This window comes from Palaemon carinicauda, chromosome 44, assembly GCF_036898095.1.
Source record: "Palaemon carinicauda isolate YSFRI2023 chromosome 44, ASM3689809v2, whole genome shotgun sequence".
In the NCBI taxonomy this organism is placed as follows: Eukaryota; Metazoa; Arthropoda; class Malacostraca; order Decapoda; family Palaemonidae; genus Palaemon; species Palaemon carinicauda.
This window is the reverse complement of record NC_090768.1, coordinates 11,425,374-11,443,048: the sequence shown is the minus strand read 5'-3', so window position 1 is coordinate 11,443,048 and position 17,675 is coordinate 11,425,374. Positions and strand designations below refer to the sequence as shown.

The following is a 17,675-nucleotide window of genomic DNA, read 5'->3' as shown; positions in this document are numbered from 1 at the left end:
CGGGCGAATGATCTCCATGAGATTGTTTATTCTGTCTTCTGAAGGGAAAGCTTTTCCCAGCAGGGTATCTAGCGTCATCCCCAAGTAGGTCATTCTGGTAGAGGGGGATAGGTTTGATTTTTCCGGGTTGATCACGATACCCAGATCCTTGCAAAACTGGAGAAGTTTCATCCCTTGCTCCTTCAAGAGGTCCTTCGAGGAGGAAAGAAGCAACCAGTCGTCCAGGTATCGGATGAGGCGAATGCCTCGTTCGTGAGCCCACACTGAGACCGTCGTGAAGACTCTCGTGAATACCTGGGGCGCTGTTGACAATCCGAAGCAAAGGGTCTTGAATTGCAGGATCTGGGAACCCCATTTCACCCGGAGAAACTTTCGACTCGAGGGGTGGACGGGAATTTGGAAGTAGGCGTCCTTGAGGTTTATGGTCATCATGTAATCTTTCTCCCTCAAGGACAGTAGGACTGACTTCGGAGTGTCCATTTTGAAGTCAGTCTTCTTTATGAACTTGTTGAGAGCCGACAGATCTATAACCGGCCTCCACCCCCCCGTCGCTTTTTCTACCAGGAACAGACGACTGTAGAACCCCGGGCCTGGGTGTAGAATCTCCTCCATGGCGCCCTTCTCCAACATGGAGGACACTTCCTCTTGAAGGGCGGTCTTCTTCAACGGATCCTTGGGGACCAGCCACTCCGACCGAATAGCCGGAATTAGAGGGGGTGGTTCTGCTAAGAACGGTAACCAGTAGCCCTCCTTCAGTACGGACACTGTCCAGGGCTCCGCTCCGTGAGCTTTCCATGCTTGCCAATATAGTCTGAGGCATCCCCCAACCTGAGGCTTGGGCAGGGATAGGGGGCCTCCCACTCTATCTCCTTCTGGAGGAGCGGCCTGAACGGCCTCTCCTGGAGGCAGAAAAACCTGTCCTAAAGGAGGCTGAAGCTACTGGGGCTCCCCTACGGGAGGGTCTGAGGTGCTGAGGTCCAGGAGGAAGAAGGAGCTTCTCTCTTCGTCATGCTAGGAGAGGCCTGAGACGTCGCGGCACTGTCTGAGGCTGACCTCTTGTAGGGCGGTCTCCTTGTAGGCGTAGGCCTGGGGGTGCTTAATTCTTTTTTCTTAGACACCTTCTCCATAATGGTTTTTAAGTCCTTTAAGGGGAACAAGGAGTCACCCCACAAGGGAAGACTCCTCATGGCCCGCACCTCCCTGTCTGGGACCTTTCGGGACACCTTTGCCAGGATGGTGTCCCTCTTGCGGAGTACCAAATTCGCTGTCAGGGCGAGAGATTGGTATGTCAGGAACTTAAGCGTCTTGCCCCCGGAGGAGATAAGTTCCCTCAGGAGGTTTTGCTGTTCCGGGTCCGTAGGATCAAACGTGGCTTGCACCCCTACTAAGGTGGAAGCCCACCAGTCTAGCCAAGAGGAGACATGTACCAGGTCCCTCGACATTTCCTCCATCATCGCGGCCTCCGATGGAGAAAAACAAACTGGGGCTGAAGAGGCTCTGTCCTCCGAGACGCCCTGGCCCAGGATGTCAAGAGAAGGTTCTACCTTGCAGGCTCCCGGTCGACGTCCTTCTGGAACATAGACCTTGCCCTGCGTCTTGAGCCCCTGGAGTAACTTAGAAGAACTCTGAGTCTTGGGGGCCTCGGCATTACTTGCGACCACTCTATTCACGCATTCCTGTCCCAGGACGAGATCCCGGGCTAGACGAAGAGCCAGGGAGGGCTTAGGCTGGGTAGGGGCCTGTATCAACCTTATAAGGCTGGACCTCCAATAGTCCTCGTCGGTAGCTGCCGGTTCTTCTATTTTGTGATGCCTCCTGATAAGGCCAATCACTCTTCTATAGGCCGAGTCCTCCGTCGGGGAACCCTCCCTACCGTCAGCCGAAGCCTCGGCTTGAGCCCGGGGAGCCGGGTCACCGGGCACTCCCACCGGGCACCTTGCTCTTGACACAACAGGCACTCCCCTGCCGAGGTACTGGTCCTCCCCGGCGGAGGCTTCCGCACCAGGGGCGGGGGTTAGAACAGGCATCGCTGACCCAGCGAGGACTAGTGTCCGCTCAAGTTCTCTAGGGGACGAGGACGCGGATCCCGTGGGCTGACCCGACAGCGGGAACCGTTCCTTCCGGTCCGAGGGCCGCACCAGCTGGGCTGGTTCGGCCAGGCTGCCCGTAAGGAAGCGCGGTTCCCCCCGCTGGGCGGGGTGAACCGGAGGCTTCGTGGTCTTATGCCTGCATGTTGAGTCCTTCTCGCGAATCTGCCTGCGAGGGTCATAACCGTGCTTGGAGGACGGTCTCCTTGGCGAGAAATCCTTGGACCGCCGGTCCGGGGAACACCGTATCTCTGCCTTACGGGGTACGAAAACCCAATCGCCATCGGGTGACCTACTCCTCCTGTGTTTTCTTCTTGGAGAACGGGAGCGCTTCCTGCTGTATCTGGAACGCGATCTTGAGCGGGAACGCCTCCTCCTGGACCGCTCCCTCCGACGTCGATGCTTCCTCCTGGCTTCTTCACCCGACGAGAAAGACTCCTCTGAAGAGCCCGACGTCACTGCACTTACCGTACGGCGGGCGGGAGCGGGGACCGCGGGGGACTTCGCGACTCGTTGCGTACCCGAGGTAGAAGGTTGCAGGAATTCTTCGGGAACTTCCGGAGGGGTGTTGGGAACAAGGTTTGGCACCCAACACTAGGGAACCAGGAATCCAGGCCCTCTTCCATTCGCATAGGGGACCTACCTGGTGTCTTAGGAAGCTTCCACCCGAAGGCATCACTCCCTGCGGAACCTAACTTACCCTGGTTGTCGCCTCCTGCCGAAGAACCTGAAACACAGGCCCACGAAGGGGGCGAAGACACAGAAACAACGTTACTACCCCACAAGGGGTCATCGGAGGAAACGTGCCCCCAAGCACAAGGGTCGAGTCCCCAGAGCACCCTGACACAGCACTACCGGGCTCCTCACTAGCCCGAGAAGGTCCCGCAATCCCCACTGCACATTCACCAGATTCTAGGGGAAGAACGCTCGGTTCTTTCCCCACGATGGACTTACCTCGGCCCCTACTCTGGGTAAGGGAAGGCGAGACAGAAGCCCCGTCGGACCGTTCACTGGGCGACGGTAGCGGCGAAGAAACACTAGCCTTCCTGGGTGAACGTTTCGACGATTTTCTCTTCTTCGTGCCGTAACGCACCCACTGGATATCACTCCAACCAACACACTCGGGGCACGTATCCGACGACGAACAAACTTTGCCCCTACAGGAAGAGAAAAGAGTGAGGGTCCACTTCAGGTTTGGAGAGGAACGCTCCACACGATTTACCGGCTCTAGGCCCAGGGCAACGGCGGATTTGCTCCATAACGCACAAACACAAGACACAGGAACGCAGGGAATCAAGGAATACACTGGGGAAGCACAAGGGCGGAAAGTGAACACACAGGAACACAAGGGATAAGTACAAGTTACCACGCGGTAAACAGGTGGGACACACGCGGCGCACACAAAGGGTCGAGAGAGAACGAGAGCGACGTGGTGACACGTCGCGACCAGAGAACTTACTGGCGTGAACGACCCAAGCGGACCTCGATCTAGCGCAAAGCCTACCCTCGGGGCACATTCTCTAATGCCCGAGGTAGGCCTTCATAGAAACGGGTTTTAGGGTATCCTACACAAAACTCTGGTCGGTAGAGAGGAGATTACAGGTAACTCCTAAGAAAGTAGTTCGAGGTAAGTATTCGTGTTGGAACAAATATTTTTTTTTTGGGGGGGGGATTGTTTGGAAGATTGAAAGACGTGCATGTGTTTAGGGGTATGGCTAACGGTATGTCTGATCATTTTTTGGTGGAAGGAAAATTATTTGTAGCAAAAGAATGGGGGAATAGAGTAGGTGAATGTAAAAGGGAGCTAGTGAGGGTTGAAGAGCTAATAAAACCAGGGGTAAAAAGTAAATATCAGGAAAGGTTGAAAATGACATATGACGAAGTGAAAGTAAGAGAAACTGGCAATTTAGAGGAGGAGTGGAAGTTAGTAAAAGAAAATTTTGTTGGGATTGCAAGTGATGTGTGTGGCAAGAAGGTTGTTGGTGGCAGCATGAGGAAGGGCAGTGAATGGTGGAATGAAGGAGTGAAGGTAAAAGTGGAAGAGAAAAAGAGGGCTTTTGAAGAATGGCTACTGAGTAATTCTGTAGAGAAGTATGAAAAATATAAAGAGAAAAATGTGGAAGTAAAGCGCAAGGTACGTAAGGCAAAGAGGGCAGCTGACCTGAGGTGGGGTCAGGGATTGGGTCATTCATATGAAGAGAATAAGAAGTTTTGGAAAGAAGTGAAGAGAGTAAGGAAGGCTGGCTCAAGAATTGAAGAGACAGTGAAATATGGAAATGGGAGGTTGTTAAAAGGAGAGGAGGCAAGGAAAAGATGGGCCGAATATTTTGAAAGTTTACTGAATGTTGAGGATAATAGGGAGGAAGATATAATTGCTGTTGCAGGTGTTGAGGTGCCAGTGAAGGGAGATGAGAATGAGAGAGAGATTACAATAGATGAAGTGAGGAGAGCACTAGATGAAACGAGAGTAGGAAAAGCGTCTGGTGTGGATGGTGTGAGAGCTGAGATGTTGAAGGAAGGGGGTGTGACTGTACTTGAATGGTTGGTGAGATTGTTTAATATGTGTTTTGTGTTGTCAATGGTACCAGTAGATTGGGTTTGTGCATGTATTGAACCACTATATAAGGGTAAGGGAGATGTGCATGAGTGTTGTAATTCAAGAGGTATTAGTTTGTTAAGCGTAGTTGGAAAAGTGTATGGTAGAGTAATGATTAATAGGATCAAGGATAAAACAGAGAATGCAATCTTAGAAATACAGGGTGGTTTTAGAAAAAGTAGGGGTTGTATGAATCAGATTTTTACAGTAAGGCAGATATGCAAGAAATATTTAGCAAAAGGTTGCGTTTATGGATCTGGAGAAAGCGTATGATAGAGTTGATAGGGAAGCAATGTGGAATGTGATGAGGTTATATGGAGTTGGTGGAAAGTTGTTGCAAGCAGTGAAAAGTTTCTACAAAGGTAGTAAAGCATGTGTTAGGATAGGAAATGAAGTGTGATTGGTTTCCGGTGAGAGTGGGGCTGAGACAGGGATGTGTGATGTCACCGTGGTTGTTTAACTTGTATGTTGATGGAGTGGTGAGAGAGGTGAATGCTCGAGTGCTTGGACGAGGATTAAAACTGGTAGACGAGAATGACCATGAATGGGAGGTAAATCAGTTGTTGTTTGCGGATGATACTGTACTGGTTGCAGACACAGAAGAGAAGCTTGGCCGATTAGTGACAGAATTTGGAAGTGTGTGTGAGAGAAGGAAGTTGAGAGTTAATGTGGGTAAGAGTAAGGTTATGAGATGTACGAGAAGGGAAGGTGGTGCAAGGTTAAATGTCATGTTGAATGGAGAGTTACTTAAGGAAGTGGATCAGTTTAAGTACTTGGGGTCTGTTGTTGCAGCAAATGCTGGAGTGGAAGCAGATGTATGTCAGAGAGTGAATGAAGGTTGCAAAGTGTTGGGGGCAGTTAAGGGAGTAGTAAAAAATAGAGGGTTGGGCATGAATGTAAAAAGAGTTCTATATGAGAAAGTGATTGTACCAACTGTGATGTATGGATCGGAGTTGTGGGGAATGAAAGTGACGGAGAGACAGAAATTGAATGTGTTTGAGATGAAGTGTCTAAGGAGTATGGCTGGTGTATCTCGAGTAGATAGGGTTAGGAACGAAGTGGTGAGAGTGAGAACGGGTGTAAGAAATGAGTTAGCAGCTAGAGTGGATATGAATGTGTTGAGGTGGTTTGGCCATGTTGAGAGAATGGAAAATGGCTGTCTGCTAAAGAAGGTGATGAATGCAAGAGTTGATGGGAGAAGTACAAGAGGAAGGCCAAGGTTTGGGTGGATGGATGGAGTGAAAAAAGCTCTGGGTGATAGGAGGATAGATGTGAGAGAGGCAAGAGAGCGTGCTAGAAATAGAAATGAATGGCGAGCGATTGTGACGCAGTTCCTTTAGGCCCCGCTGCTGCCTCCGATGCCTTAGATGACCGCGGAGGTAGCAGCAGTAGGGGGTTCAGCATTATGAAGCTTCATCTGTGGTGGATAATGTGGGAGGGTGGGCTGTGGCACCCTAGCAGTACCAGCTGAACTCGGAGTCCCTTGTTAGGCTGGAGGAACGTAGAGAGTAGAGGTCCCCTTTTCTGTTTTGTTTCATTTGTTGATGTCGGCTACCCCCCAAAATTGGGGGAAGTGCCTTGGTATATGTATGTATGATATATATTTATGTATATATATGTGTATATATATGTGTATATATATGTATATATATATATATATATATATATATATATATATATATATATATATATATATATATATATTTACATATATATATACATATATATATAATGTATGTGTATATACAGTATATATATATACATCACATCTTCCACATACCAAGGCACTTCTCCCAATTTTGGGGGGTAGCGGACATCTAACAAATGGAGAAAACGGGACCTTTCCTCTCTACTTTCCTCCCAGCCTGACAAGGGACTCAACAGAGTTCAGCTGGTACTGCTAGGGTGCCACAGCCCAACCTCCCACATTTCCACCACAGATGAAGCTTCATAACACTGAATCCCCTATTTATGCTACCTCCGCAGTCATTCAAGGCGACCGGGGGAAGCAGCAAAGCCTACTGGAACTGCGTAACAATCGCTCGCCATTCATTCCTATTTCTAGCACGCTCTCTTGCCTCTCTCACATCTATCCTCCTATCACCCAGAGCTTCCTTCACTCCATCCATCCATCCAAACCTTGGCCTTCCTCTTGTACTTCTCCCATCAACTCTTGCATTCATCAATTTCTTTAGCAGACAGCCATTTTCCATTTTCTCAACATGGCCAAACCACCTCAACACATTCATATCCACTCTAGCTGCTAACTCATTTCTTACACCCGTTCTCACCATCACTACTTCGTTCCTAACCCTATCTACTCGAGATACACCAGCCATACTCCTTAGACACTTCATCTCAAACACATTCAAGTTCTGTCTCTCCGTCACTTTCATTCCCCACAACTTCGATCCATACATCACAGTATCACAGTTGGTACAATCACTTTCTCATACAAAACTCTCTTTATATTCATTCCTAACCCTCTAATCTTTACCATTCCATTCACTGCCCCCAACACTTGGCATCCTTCATTCACTCTCTCACAAACATTTGCTACCATTCTACCATTTGCTGCAACAACAGACAACAAGTACTTAAATTGATCCACTTCCTCAATGGGTGTGTGTGTGTGTGTGTGTGTGTGTGTGTGTGTGTGTGTGTGTCTCTCTCATATAATTCCTGATTTCAATGTTAACTGACATTCATTTAAGCCTTTTTGTACTATCTATTATCAATTCAAGGTGTATTTTAACAACAGCAATTATGATTTAATTATTTCTTATTTTTTTCATAGTCAGCTGAGGAGGGTAGTGGCTAGTGTGAGGGAGACGAGAGAAAGAAGACGGGATTACTGCTTGGAATGAGAATCTCTCCAAGAGCAGTTCTGGTAAAATACTGGGAGTTCTCTCTCTCTCTTGAAAGAAGTTAACAGTCATTAACAGAATCACTCAACTTAAGAACACTTGGTAGTGCATTCTATTTTGACAAGGAACCTCTCTGGAAACGAATACTTTTGCCTTTCCATTAAAATTGCATAGAATGTGGTAAAAATCACATGAAACTACTGTGAACAATGGTAACCGCATGACTGATTTTGTGCTAGTCTCATTAGAACTTGTCCACAAAGATGTGCATTTGTAGGGAAATTTTTGCTTGCACACAAATACAATACTCGTAAACTGATTAGAATTTTATGCTCGTATGTCGATTTGCTTTATTCAAGATTACCGGTAAGCTAAAGTACTACTGTATTATAATAATGTTACCATTAATGGAAAATTTAGAAAAAAAAGGCAAAATGCTCCAAAAAGGAAAAAAGGTAAAATGCTAATCGTACAGTATTGTAACCATAGGGAGGGTTGAATTTTTTTTTTTTTTTTCACTGTACAGTAAAACTAGGGGTTATAGTTGTCCATTTCAGAGGGGTATCAGCAAAAAACTTCAGAAAGATTCATTGGAAGAATTTGGAAGTAGGAAATCAATGATTAATAGCTTTGTATGAAAATTGTTTATAGTATTTTAATAAAAACAATTTATCTATGAAATTAACAGTAAAAAATTATATAAATGTATGGCAAATGTTTACAACAGAAACCATTTAGTCTATGTGCGAGCATGAAAACAACTTTGTGCGTACATCCCAACTCATCCTCACAAGATGACTAATAACATTTTTGTGACAACCTCAAGTCACACTTTACACCATAAAGATATGGATCAAAAGTTTTCAACTGCTAGCTTTTGTCCCAAAAATCTAAATATCCACTGAATACTAATACCTTACAACAAAAAACCTTACTAAAAATAAAGTGCCTCAATGGTAGTGCATTCATCAAATAATTTCAAGACCCAATGATGCTATCACTCCTCATTCTCCTCACTAGTCAATTAATACACTACAATGCATGCAAAAGCCCAGCCTACCTTTACCAAAAATTTGAATTTTCAAGATCGTCCTAACACCAGAGTTCAATTCAAAATTAGTCAGCGCCTGAATACTGCAAACTACTTAGCGGATGCCGTTTAATTCATACATATTAATTTCCTTAAAATCACGGCAGTGAGTAATACCACCACTAAAGACAAACAAAGAACCCATATTACAGTACTACAGCATACACCTTCAACCATGGATAAAACAATCCTCCATGTGACAAGAGGAAATCTCCTTAAAGGGTAGCTTAGTTTAATCACTTACTTTTCAGGAGGTAAGATGGGCACAAAGTTGACAACACCACTATAGGAGGGGAGCATTTGACTATGACAACCAACACACAGGACAGAAGGGATGGTGCGGGTGGAAACAAAATAAGCTGTTAATGCAGGATGATTCCTTCACACACAAATGTGCAGGATACAGTACTGACAGTTCTTTCAATATTAATATGCTAAACTAAAGTAAAAAAAAAAAAAAAAAAAAAAAAAAAAAAAAAAAAAAAAAAAAAAAAAAAAAAAAAAAAAAAAAAACACGGAATTTACAATATTTACATAAGTGCAGACTAGTGGTTTTCAGGGAGAGGGTAAGCCATTTCATGTACAAAGACCTAAAACCAATGTGTAGCAAGCCGCACCTCATGCATGTGATTGGGTTAACACACATACATGCTTAGTGACCAGGCTGTGCAAGCAGGGAACTGTCATTACTAAATCATTTATAATCTACTTATGCTAAACTTAGGTTATAGCAGGGAAAGCGAAAATGTAAATAAGTTTTACATCTGTACAAAAGAAATATGTACAAATTTTCTTAGCAAAGCAAACTTAAAAATATAAATAAGTCAACACAAGGATGTGTAAATACATCCACATAGATTTTACTATAAACTCACAATGCAAGAGTTCACCAAATTAAAATAAATCTGCCGCTATCTTGTAAAACATACCTAAAAATTACACCTTTCTATTAAATTATATAAAACTATTTTATTATGAGTGAAGCTTTTACAAAGCAAACTTTAAACTAAAAGCAACATCACCAATTGAATGCATATTAAAAATTCTTCATCTCTTGAAACTAAACTTGTGAAAAACAAAAAAAAAATCAGCCAAAATAAGGTTGGTTGCTTGAATTATAACCTAAGTCCACCAACTTATAAGTAAGTACCATCCAATTTTAGAAAGAATTACTGTATATCACCACTGAAGCGAAAAAAACCTGATAGGCAGGATGAGGGAGGAGATATGTTCTTAAAACTTAAATCACATTTCAGAGGGCAAAATCTCAAAAGAAAAATTTCATATATTTTCCTGCATTGCTGCGATTCCATCTCCAAATTGACTTAAATCCCACACCAAAACTATAATGTAAATCAATTTGTGAAGTAATCAAAGATAAGTGTAAAGAGCTCTTTAGTCCAAGCATTAAAAATTTTATAACTCCTTTACTACTGTATCTTTAACTATAAAATGTAGGACAGAATATGTAATTAGACTGCACTATTTTCTTTTTCAGTAAAAAATAGCATTTAAATAAAAAGAAGCTGTGCAAACCATGAGCAACAACCTAAATTCTGAAATATTCTAAATTAAATAAAAAAATATATCCTGAAAAAATTTTGATTAATGCATATCAAATCATCTGCATTAATTTTTCATATAAATCTAATGATGACAAGTTTTCTTTGGAATGTACGGTCTTCTTTGTTAACAATAAATCAATTACAATAAATCAAATTTCAAACAAGTTAGGGATTTCTTTCTCTTTGAGTGGAACATTAGTTTTAAGGAACTTGCAGAAATCGGCCTGTTTCACTTGGTGTCATATTATAAAGACAATTTATATTTACATCAAATATCTAGAAACAGGCAAGTTGTAATATTTTTTAATCACTCCTGCATATCAGGTATGAAGGATATAACCCTGAGATGCCTCATTTAGCTAAGGCAAAAGCATACTACAAAGGAATAAAAACAATCATAATAAGCCCAATTACTTACCATAATCACATTAACATTAAGCCCTTTGTAACAAAATTGAGAAGAACTTATTTTTCTTTAATAACCTTGCTTGAAGAAAATGCTATACTACATAATGTCACCATATCAATATTCTATTATTCAATGTGCAAGTAATGTATAAAGAAATCCCAAGAATTCAGTTCTCAATACCAAATGTTTGGAATAGGAAGCCTAGCTAATAAGATAACTGGACAATTTTGCTCTAAGGCAGACCTTTTGCCCTCTTTACACTTATTCTGGTGGCAATATCTTAGTTGTCAATGAAATTATCAATAGCTAAATAAATAAAACGAAGACATTTTATCCCAAAAATCATGAATAAGTTAAGACACCAACAAATAAAAATGATCCAGCATTAAAAATCATGAAGACCTTACTTTAGTGTCTCACTAAAGAGTAAAATAAAGGAACTTTCCTTTACAAAGCCCACTGCCATTCAAGAAATGACACATTTCAAGCAATGAACGTAATATTTCTTTCTTCACTAATCAATTTATGGGTATGCTAAAATCACACACTAAACATCTTAATAAATGACTAATTGCACCATCACCGACATAATATTACCCGAAATCAATGATCAAATGTGCAAAATATATCGGCCTAAATCTTTTGGGTTCCTATGATGAGGACTTTTACTAGGAGTCTGCCCAGGCAAATTAACTTATCAATGTAAAATAGTAAGAAAATAGCGAAAGAACTCGCTACATTCTACTTCTACACATATAAGACAGTTCCCTGGGTTTACTGTTATGGTAACTTTCTTCCAGGCCAAATTCATTTTTCTATGACTAGCTATTCTCTTAAAGTAAAAATTTATAAAATCTTGACATCCACCCCAGTTCTTATACCGACTTTAAAAACATTATTCTTAACATTGGATAAGTAATGGAACAACTTCTATAATTTTTATCCATTATAAAAAACAAAATCAAATGGGACTGTATTTGATTACCACCTACATAACAATGTCAGTTGTTATAATATATATGGTAGACCTAATCAATAAGCAAATCCCCATATACTCTTAAGTCCCCCTTACAAAGACTACTGAAACTTCACCAACCAAACAAGATGAGTAATATACACTCTGTTTCACAAAGGACACTGAAAACATTTTCAGAAGGCAAACCTACGAAACCTTTTTTCATGCATGTAATATAAGAAAAAGCTAAAGTTGATTCTCCTATTATGCATCAATGAACAAATATAAAAATTCTTCCCCTTTTCTACAAAATATAATTTTTGGTAAATCTGATTAGTTTTGTAAAATAAATATATTGTACTGTACAATTCTTGTGGCAAGTCTGACCAGCTGTATAAATAGACCACCAAAAATTAAACCCCAAAAATAATAGGACAACAATTCAGAATAAAAGCGTAATACCTTTGCTTTCTGGAATTCGGATACCCTATAGGATGACACGAGTACTACTACATCGATTATTACACCTGTATTGCATATAACTAACATGTTTACCAAATATCACATATGTAAAAAAATATTTGATCAACTTGGAAAAGGCAAAATAACACTTACCGATCTGCTGGAATGGTAGGGACTGATACAATTGGCGCTGCTGAACGTTTTTCGGCCAAGATTTTTCGAGCCTTTTTCATTTTCTGACGTGATGCTGCTTTGGCCGCTGCCTTCTTGGCCGAATCCATGATTTCATCAAGCTGAGGACGCTGAAAAATGAAAACACACTGGCCCTTTAACCACAAAGATTCTTCACAGCAAAAGCAATGCAAGCACTCGATGACCGTCACAATAAGGACGTGTCTGACTGTACATGCTAGTTAGTCCTTAAAAATTACTATTACTATTCAAAAACTATTTTATGCCAAATTAACACAAATTTATTTTACCAACAAGTTTAACAAGAAATTATATTCTTAATTTCTAAGCCTTATCAATTAAGAAAAATGTCCTAATCTCTAGACCATTAAACATATCAATAGATAAATTTTGAATAGATTCTTATAAGTATGGCCTATATTATAAAATGACTCCTGACTAACATATCCAGTCTGGCACCTTGAAGATCGTTACAGCAGCAAAGGCTGGGTTGCAAAGCAAGCTGTTAATGCATTTGTTCAGTGCTGAGGTGTGCAAAACTTAACAATATAATTGCAGAATATACACACACAAACACACATTAGTGAGTGAACAGCAAAATGTCTGTACAAAATCTTTTAATACAATGGTGAAATCACTTTGACTTTGTCCTTTGCAGCCAAAACTATAAAAAAAAATATACAGAACTACACGTTACAATGTTAACTGGTCTACTAGAATTTCACATCGGTGCACTTGTGAGAAACCTCCTCATAATACAAACCCAATGTCATGAAATTTTTCACATGGAATCATCACGATACCTACTAAATATTTTGTATAACAATTACAGTCTATTTTCGATCAATAGTAAAAATACTAAAAAAAAAATTATAATTATATAATTCATCAAAAATCTTCAGATCTAAAATTATTTTGATGAAACAAACTTCCAAACTTAAAATGTGAAACTACATTTGTCCTTCCAAATCCATTACTCACAAAATTTATTACTTCAGTACAATGGCCATCCAGCAGAAAAAGCAAGTTCTAATAATGAAGTACAAGGAAACTTTTTTTTTTCCAAATAATAAATATGCACAAACTAGTAAAAGATGCTGGAAGAGGGGATAATAGAAGAATTAATAAAGAATAAACAAGAGCATTACAGCTGGGAAATGAAGGGATGCTGCATAGAAATTTTAGAACTCGATACAGCACAAAACAAGGAAATATGAATTTACTGGATTGGCTTTATAAATTTAGGCCATAAGGCTGGGCTTGGGATGTTATTAAACAACCAAGTACAACACAAGGGGGGGGGAGACCTCTGTTAGACTATGAAGGTGGCCTAAAAGAAAGATGTAAAACAAGATATATGGATCAGAAACGTGGCTTCTATGTTAAAAAGAGTAAGCAAAGCTTGAGAGAACAGAGATGAGAAGGGTGTGGTGGATTACAGGAATATCACAACTTTAAAGATTGAAAAATGATAAAATACAAAGAATGGGAGAGTAGTAAAGATTAGAGAGGCGATGAGTGTCACAACTGAGATGGTATGGGCACATTTTAAAGTTGGAGTGAGGGTGGCTTGAGAGGAACCTGTTTTTTTTTTTTTTTTTTTTTTTGGGGGGGGGGGATTAGGATGGAGGCAGAGAATTAGATGGCAATATAAGGTGAAGGATGATATGGAGAGAAGTTGGTAGAAGAGATGCCTTTGATAGAAGGTCTTGGAGAGGGTGCACTAGGCTACCAACCCTTAAATGTAGGTATAACAGTGGGAAAGAAAAACACTTTAAAAAGGTGTGGTTGTGGATACCAACATTAATCACCAAAGTACAGAGGAAAGACCATATTACAAATGAAGTTAAGATGGGAAGGGGAAATCTAAAACCTATGAGATTACCAAGATTCAGATGGTTTGAACATGTGATGAGAAAATTTGAGGAACAGTTGATTATAAAAGTATGGTTAGTAGTAAGACAAAGCCTATAAAAGGCCAAAGATATAATAGAAAAAGCTTAAGAGGTAGATAAGGTAGGATATCAGGCAAAAAGTACACAAGACACATAAAATGACAACAAAAACATTTAATGATAATTATCTTGGAATTCAATGATAAATCTTAATGTTTTAGACTCAGTAAAATGACCTAAGATCCTACTTTTCTCTGCTGAAATAAAACCAAATGACATCTCGGGACTATGTAGGTAGTTCTGCCTAAAGGTCTTTTATATTTAAGGCAAAATTTACCTCACGCAGCCGACCTTCCATACAGGTACCGTAGTCATCAATTAATAGCAGAGATAAGTTCCAAAACTCTCAGTGAAGGAATTGGTATCAGAGCAACAAGTCCCCTTTTCAATAGTCAAGGCATACAGTACTGAACTGTTACTGAGGGGTGGCCTATTTTGAACTCTTAATTTCCTAATCATACACACACATTGTCTCTTAAAGATCAGCGGTGTTAAAAATCTAAACAATATTCAAAGTAAATCAAATGATTAAATGACATACTGGAAGAATAGAAATTCAAAAATGTCTATATGCTAGTCAATGGAAAAAAATTCATTCAGCCATCTCACAACATAAATACATTTAATCTTAGTTTTTCTTAAGACAACTTTTTTATTTACTTTTCAAACAAAACAATTACTAAATAACTCCAATGAGCTTGCTGTTTATCATTAATAATTTTTTCTGTTTTATGTTTTACCACATAAGAGCTAATCCTTCAAGGCCCTGAAGACAAATTTCCCTTGGTAAAAAAATAAATGAAGCTGTGATAACAATATCAACAGATAAGTCATTGTGATCTGGAGGCTAAAATACACAGAGGAGCTGCCAATACACTTTACTTGACCTATAAGAAACTTTAACAAAGGTTTTTGATTTGTTTACCCTTCAAATAGACGTCAAATAAAAAACATGGGTAAAATGCTAGTAAAAGGAAAACAAACTTCTGATGGGGATTCCGTAATAATGAAAGATATTACTGTAGTACTGTATGTCATCAAATTGGTAACATAGTAACTGTAAGCTTTACAAACTCAAGTGTAGGATCCAGTTATTGTGGTTTCCTTAACAACTTTCTTCTTTCCTAGCTCCATAATACAGTCTCCAATAAATTGCTCAAAATCAATTGCTTGAAAACAAAATGCTTGAAATCAATTGCTCGAAAAATTATTCCTCGAACTATCAATTCCTCGAAAGATAGATTGCTTGAAAATACAAGAAATTGTTTGGTTATATAAATGATACAAACTAAAATTCATAAATCTATCTATCTTTACAATGAAAGACAAAAAAAATTTAATCAGTACTGTATCAATATATAATATTGGGAGCAAAACTTCTTAAATATTCTTTAACATTTCCCATGTCATCATAGCTAGATAAAATATCACAAATTTTAAGTAATTTGTATTTTTCCTAACAGTACTTACCTCGAACTACTTTCTTAGGAGTATCTGGGATCTCCTCCCAACCGACCACAATTTTGTGTAGTTTACCCTATACCCGTTTTCTATGCGGGGTAACCTCCGGCGGAGTGATACGCGCCATGAGGCGACACGGGGTCAGAGAGCATGCTTGCTCAGGTCTCTATCTCCAGTAAGTTTTGACAGATAGGTTTCTACTAAGTCCTGTAAGGCACTCGGGATAGGATGGGCGGGCCATAACCCGAAAGTAGTTCGAGGTAAGTACTGTTAGGAAAAATACAAATTACAGTACTTAAAATTTGTGATTTGTTCCAACAAGGAGTACTTACCTCGAACTACTTTCTTAGGAGACTTATACCTTGGGAGGTGGGAGTATCCCTCAGGACCCAGAGACTGTGATGAGAAGAGAAACAAGAACCTAGATAGGAGGATAGGTTCTGCTGACCCCCAGAGGAAAACACAAGAAATAGGGAAAACTACCCAAAAAACTATCTTAGTGTCTAAGTAACTCACCTCTGTAAAAATCCTTGGAGACGTATTCTTTCACTGACGGTGTATCCCATGGCAGTTAAAGGATTTTAGGGTCATTTCGGGAAGGTAATAGGGGAAAAAGGGGGGTAAGGAAGGAACCTGTGTCTCTTGGACTTACTGCCTGTGGTTTTCCCGGGGCTACACCTTTAAATCTTTTGGAGCGCGGAAATGACGGGACTGAGAGAGAATCCATCCAGGGACCTCCTCGAACAATCCTGTAAGTAGTGAGCTGTGAAGGTTGACTGACTAGACCATGTACCTGCTCTCAGGATTTGGCCCACTGCCATGTTCTTCTCAAAGGCCAATGAAGTACTTAGCCCTCTAATGTCGTGGGGTCTAGGCTTCCCTGGAAGAGGAACCCCTGCACTACTGTGGGCTCTCATGATCACCTGCCGCAGCCAGAAGGCGATCGTATTTTTGGAGACTGGCTTCTTTAAATCCCGAGGAGACGAACAGACTCTTGGTTTCGGGGCGAAGTTTGGCCGTCCTCTCGAGGTACTTACGTACTGCCCTGACTGGACACAGAAGCAAGTCCCTCGGGTTGTCCGAACGAGGGATAGCTGGCACTGAGAATCCTTCAAACCTGGGGTCCCAAACAGCTGGATTCTGAGTCTTGGCTACGAAGGAGGGTAAGAATCTGAAGGTAGCCTCTCGCCATCTCTTCGAGTGTGAGACTTCTTAAGACAGCCCATGAATCTCACCTACTCGTTTTGCTGATGCCAGAGCTAACAGAAAGACCGTCTTGAGGGTGAGCTCCTTGTCTAAGATGTCCTTGAGGGGCTCGAAGGGATGTTCCAAAAGCATCTTCAGTACCTAAGCCACATCCCACTGGGGCACTCTTAACGGCCTGGGGGGGCACGACTGCTCAAAGCTCTTGATGAGCATCGAGATATGATGTCTGGAGGCTGCTAAGTCGATGCCCTTCAGGAGGAAGACCTGCCCCAGGGCCGCCCGGACTCCTTTGATGGCTGGCATGGAAGTACACACTTTGTCCCTAAGGTAGACCAGGAAGTCTGCTACCTCGGGAATGGAGGCCCTTAACGGCCTGATGTTCTTCGAGGAGCACCACTTAGTGAAGGTAGCCCACTTCGCCAGGTATACCGCGACTGACGAACGTCTCAGGTACCCTGACATCCTCGATGCCGTCCTCGATGAATACCCTTCCTTCTTCAAGAGACGCTCGATAAACTCCACGCGTGAAGGCGGAGGGACCGAGGGTTTTCGTGGAACCTTTGAAAGTGAGGCTGCCGGAGAAGGTCTGGTCTGTCCGGAAGAGGCAAAGGTGGAAGGCGAGCCAGTTCCTTTAGATCCGCGAACCACTCTCTCTCCGGCCACCAGGGCGCTACCAAAGTCATCCACAGGTTGTCCGCCTGTCTTACTCTGTTGAGGACCTGTCTGAGCATCCCGAAGGGAGGGAAGGCGTAAACGTCGAGGTTGTCCCAAGGGTGTTGGAAGGCGTCCTCGAAGGCTGCTGCTGAATCTGGCACAGGAGAACAAAACAC

General features: G+C 41.6%; 2 protein-coding genes across 7 annotated transcripts in view; both read right to left on the bottom strand.

The window, feature by feature from the left end:
• Positions 1-17,675, bottom strand: part of Taf5 (TATA-box binding protein associated factor 5) — a 570,605-nt gene that overhangs the window by 160,855 nt on the left and 392,075 nt on the right. The gene's annotated exons all lie outside the window — the stretch shown is intronic.
• Positions 1-17,675, bottom strand: part of LOC137634494 (peregrin-like) — a 160,914-nt gene that overhangs the window by 80,629 nt on the left and 62,610 nt on the right. For 3 of the 6 annotated variants that reach the window (XM_068366915.1, XM_068366917.1, XM_068366916.1), the window contains exons 11-12: positions 12,185-12,333; positions 8,885-8,944 (exon numbers count right to left, since the gene is read on the bottom strand). In XM_068366915.1, the coding sequence (XP_068223016.1) occupies positions 8,885-8,944; positions 12,185-12,333 (209 nt within the window). The remainder of the gene's footprint in view (positions 1-8,884; positions 8,945-12,184; positions 12,334-17,675) is intronic. The other 3 variants (XM_068366920.1, XM_068366921.1, XM_068366918.1) reach the window with 2 other exon arrangements.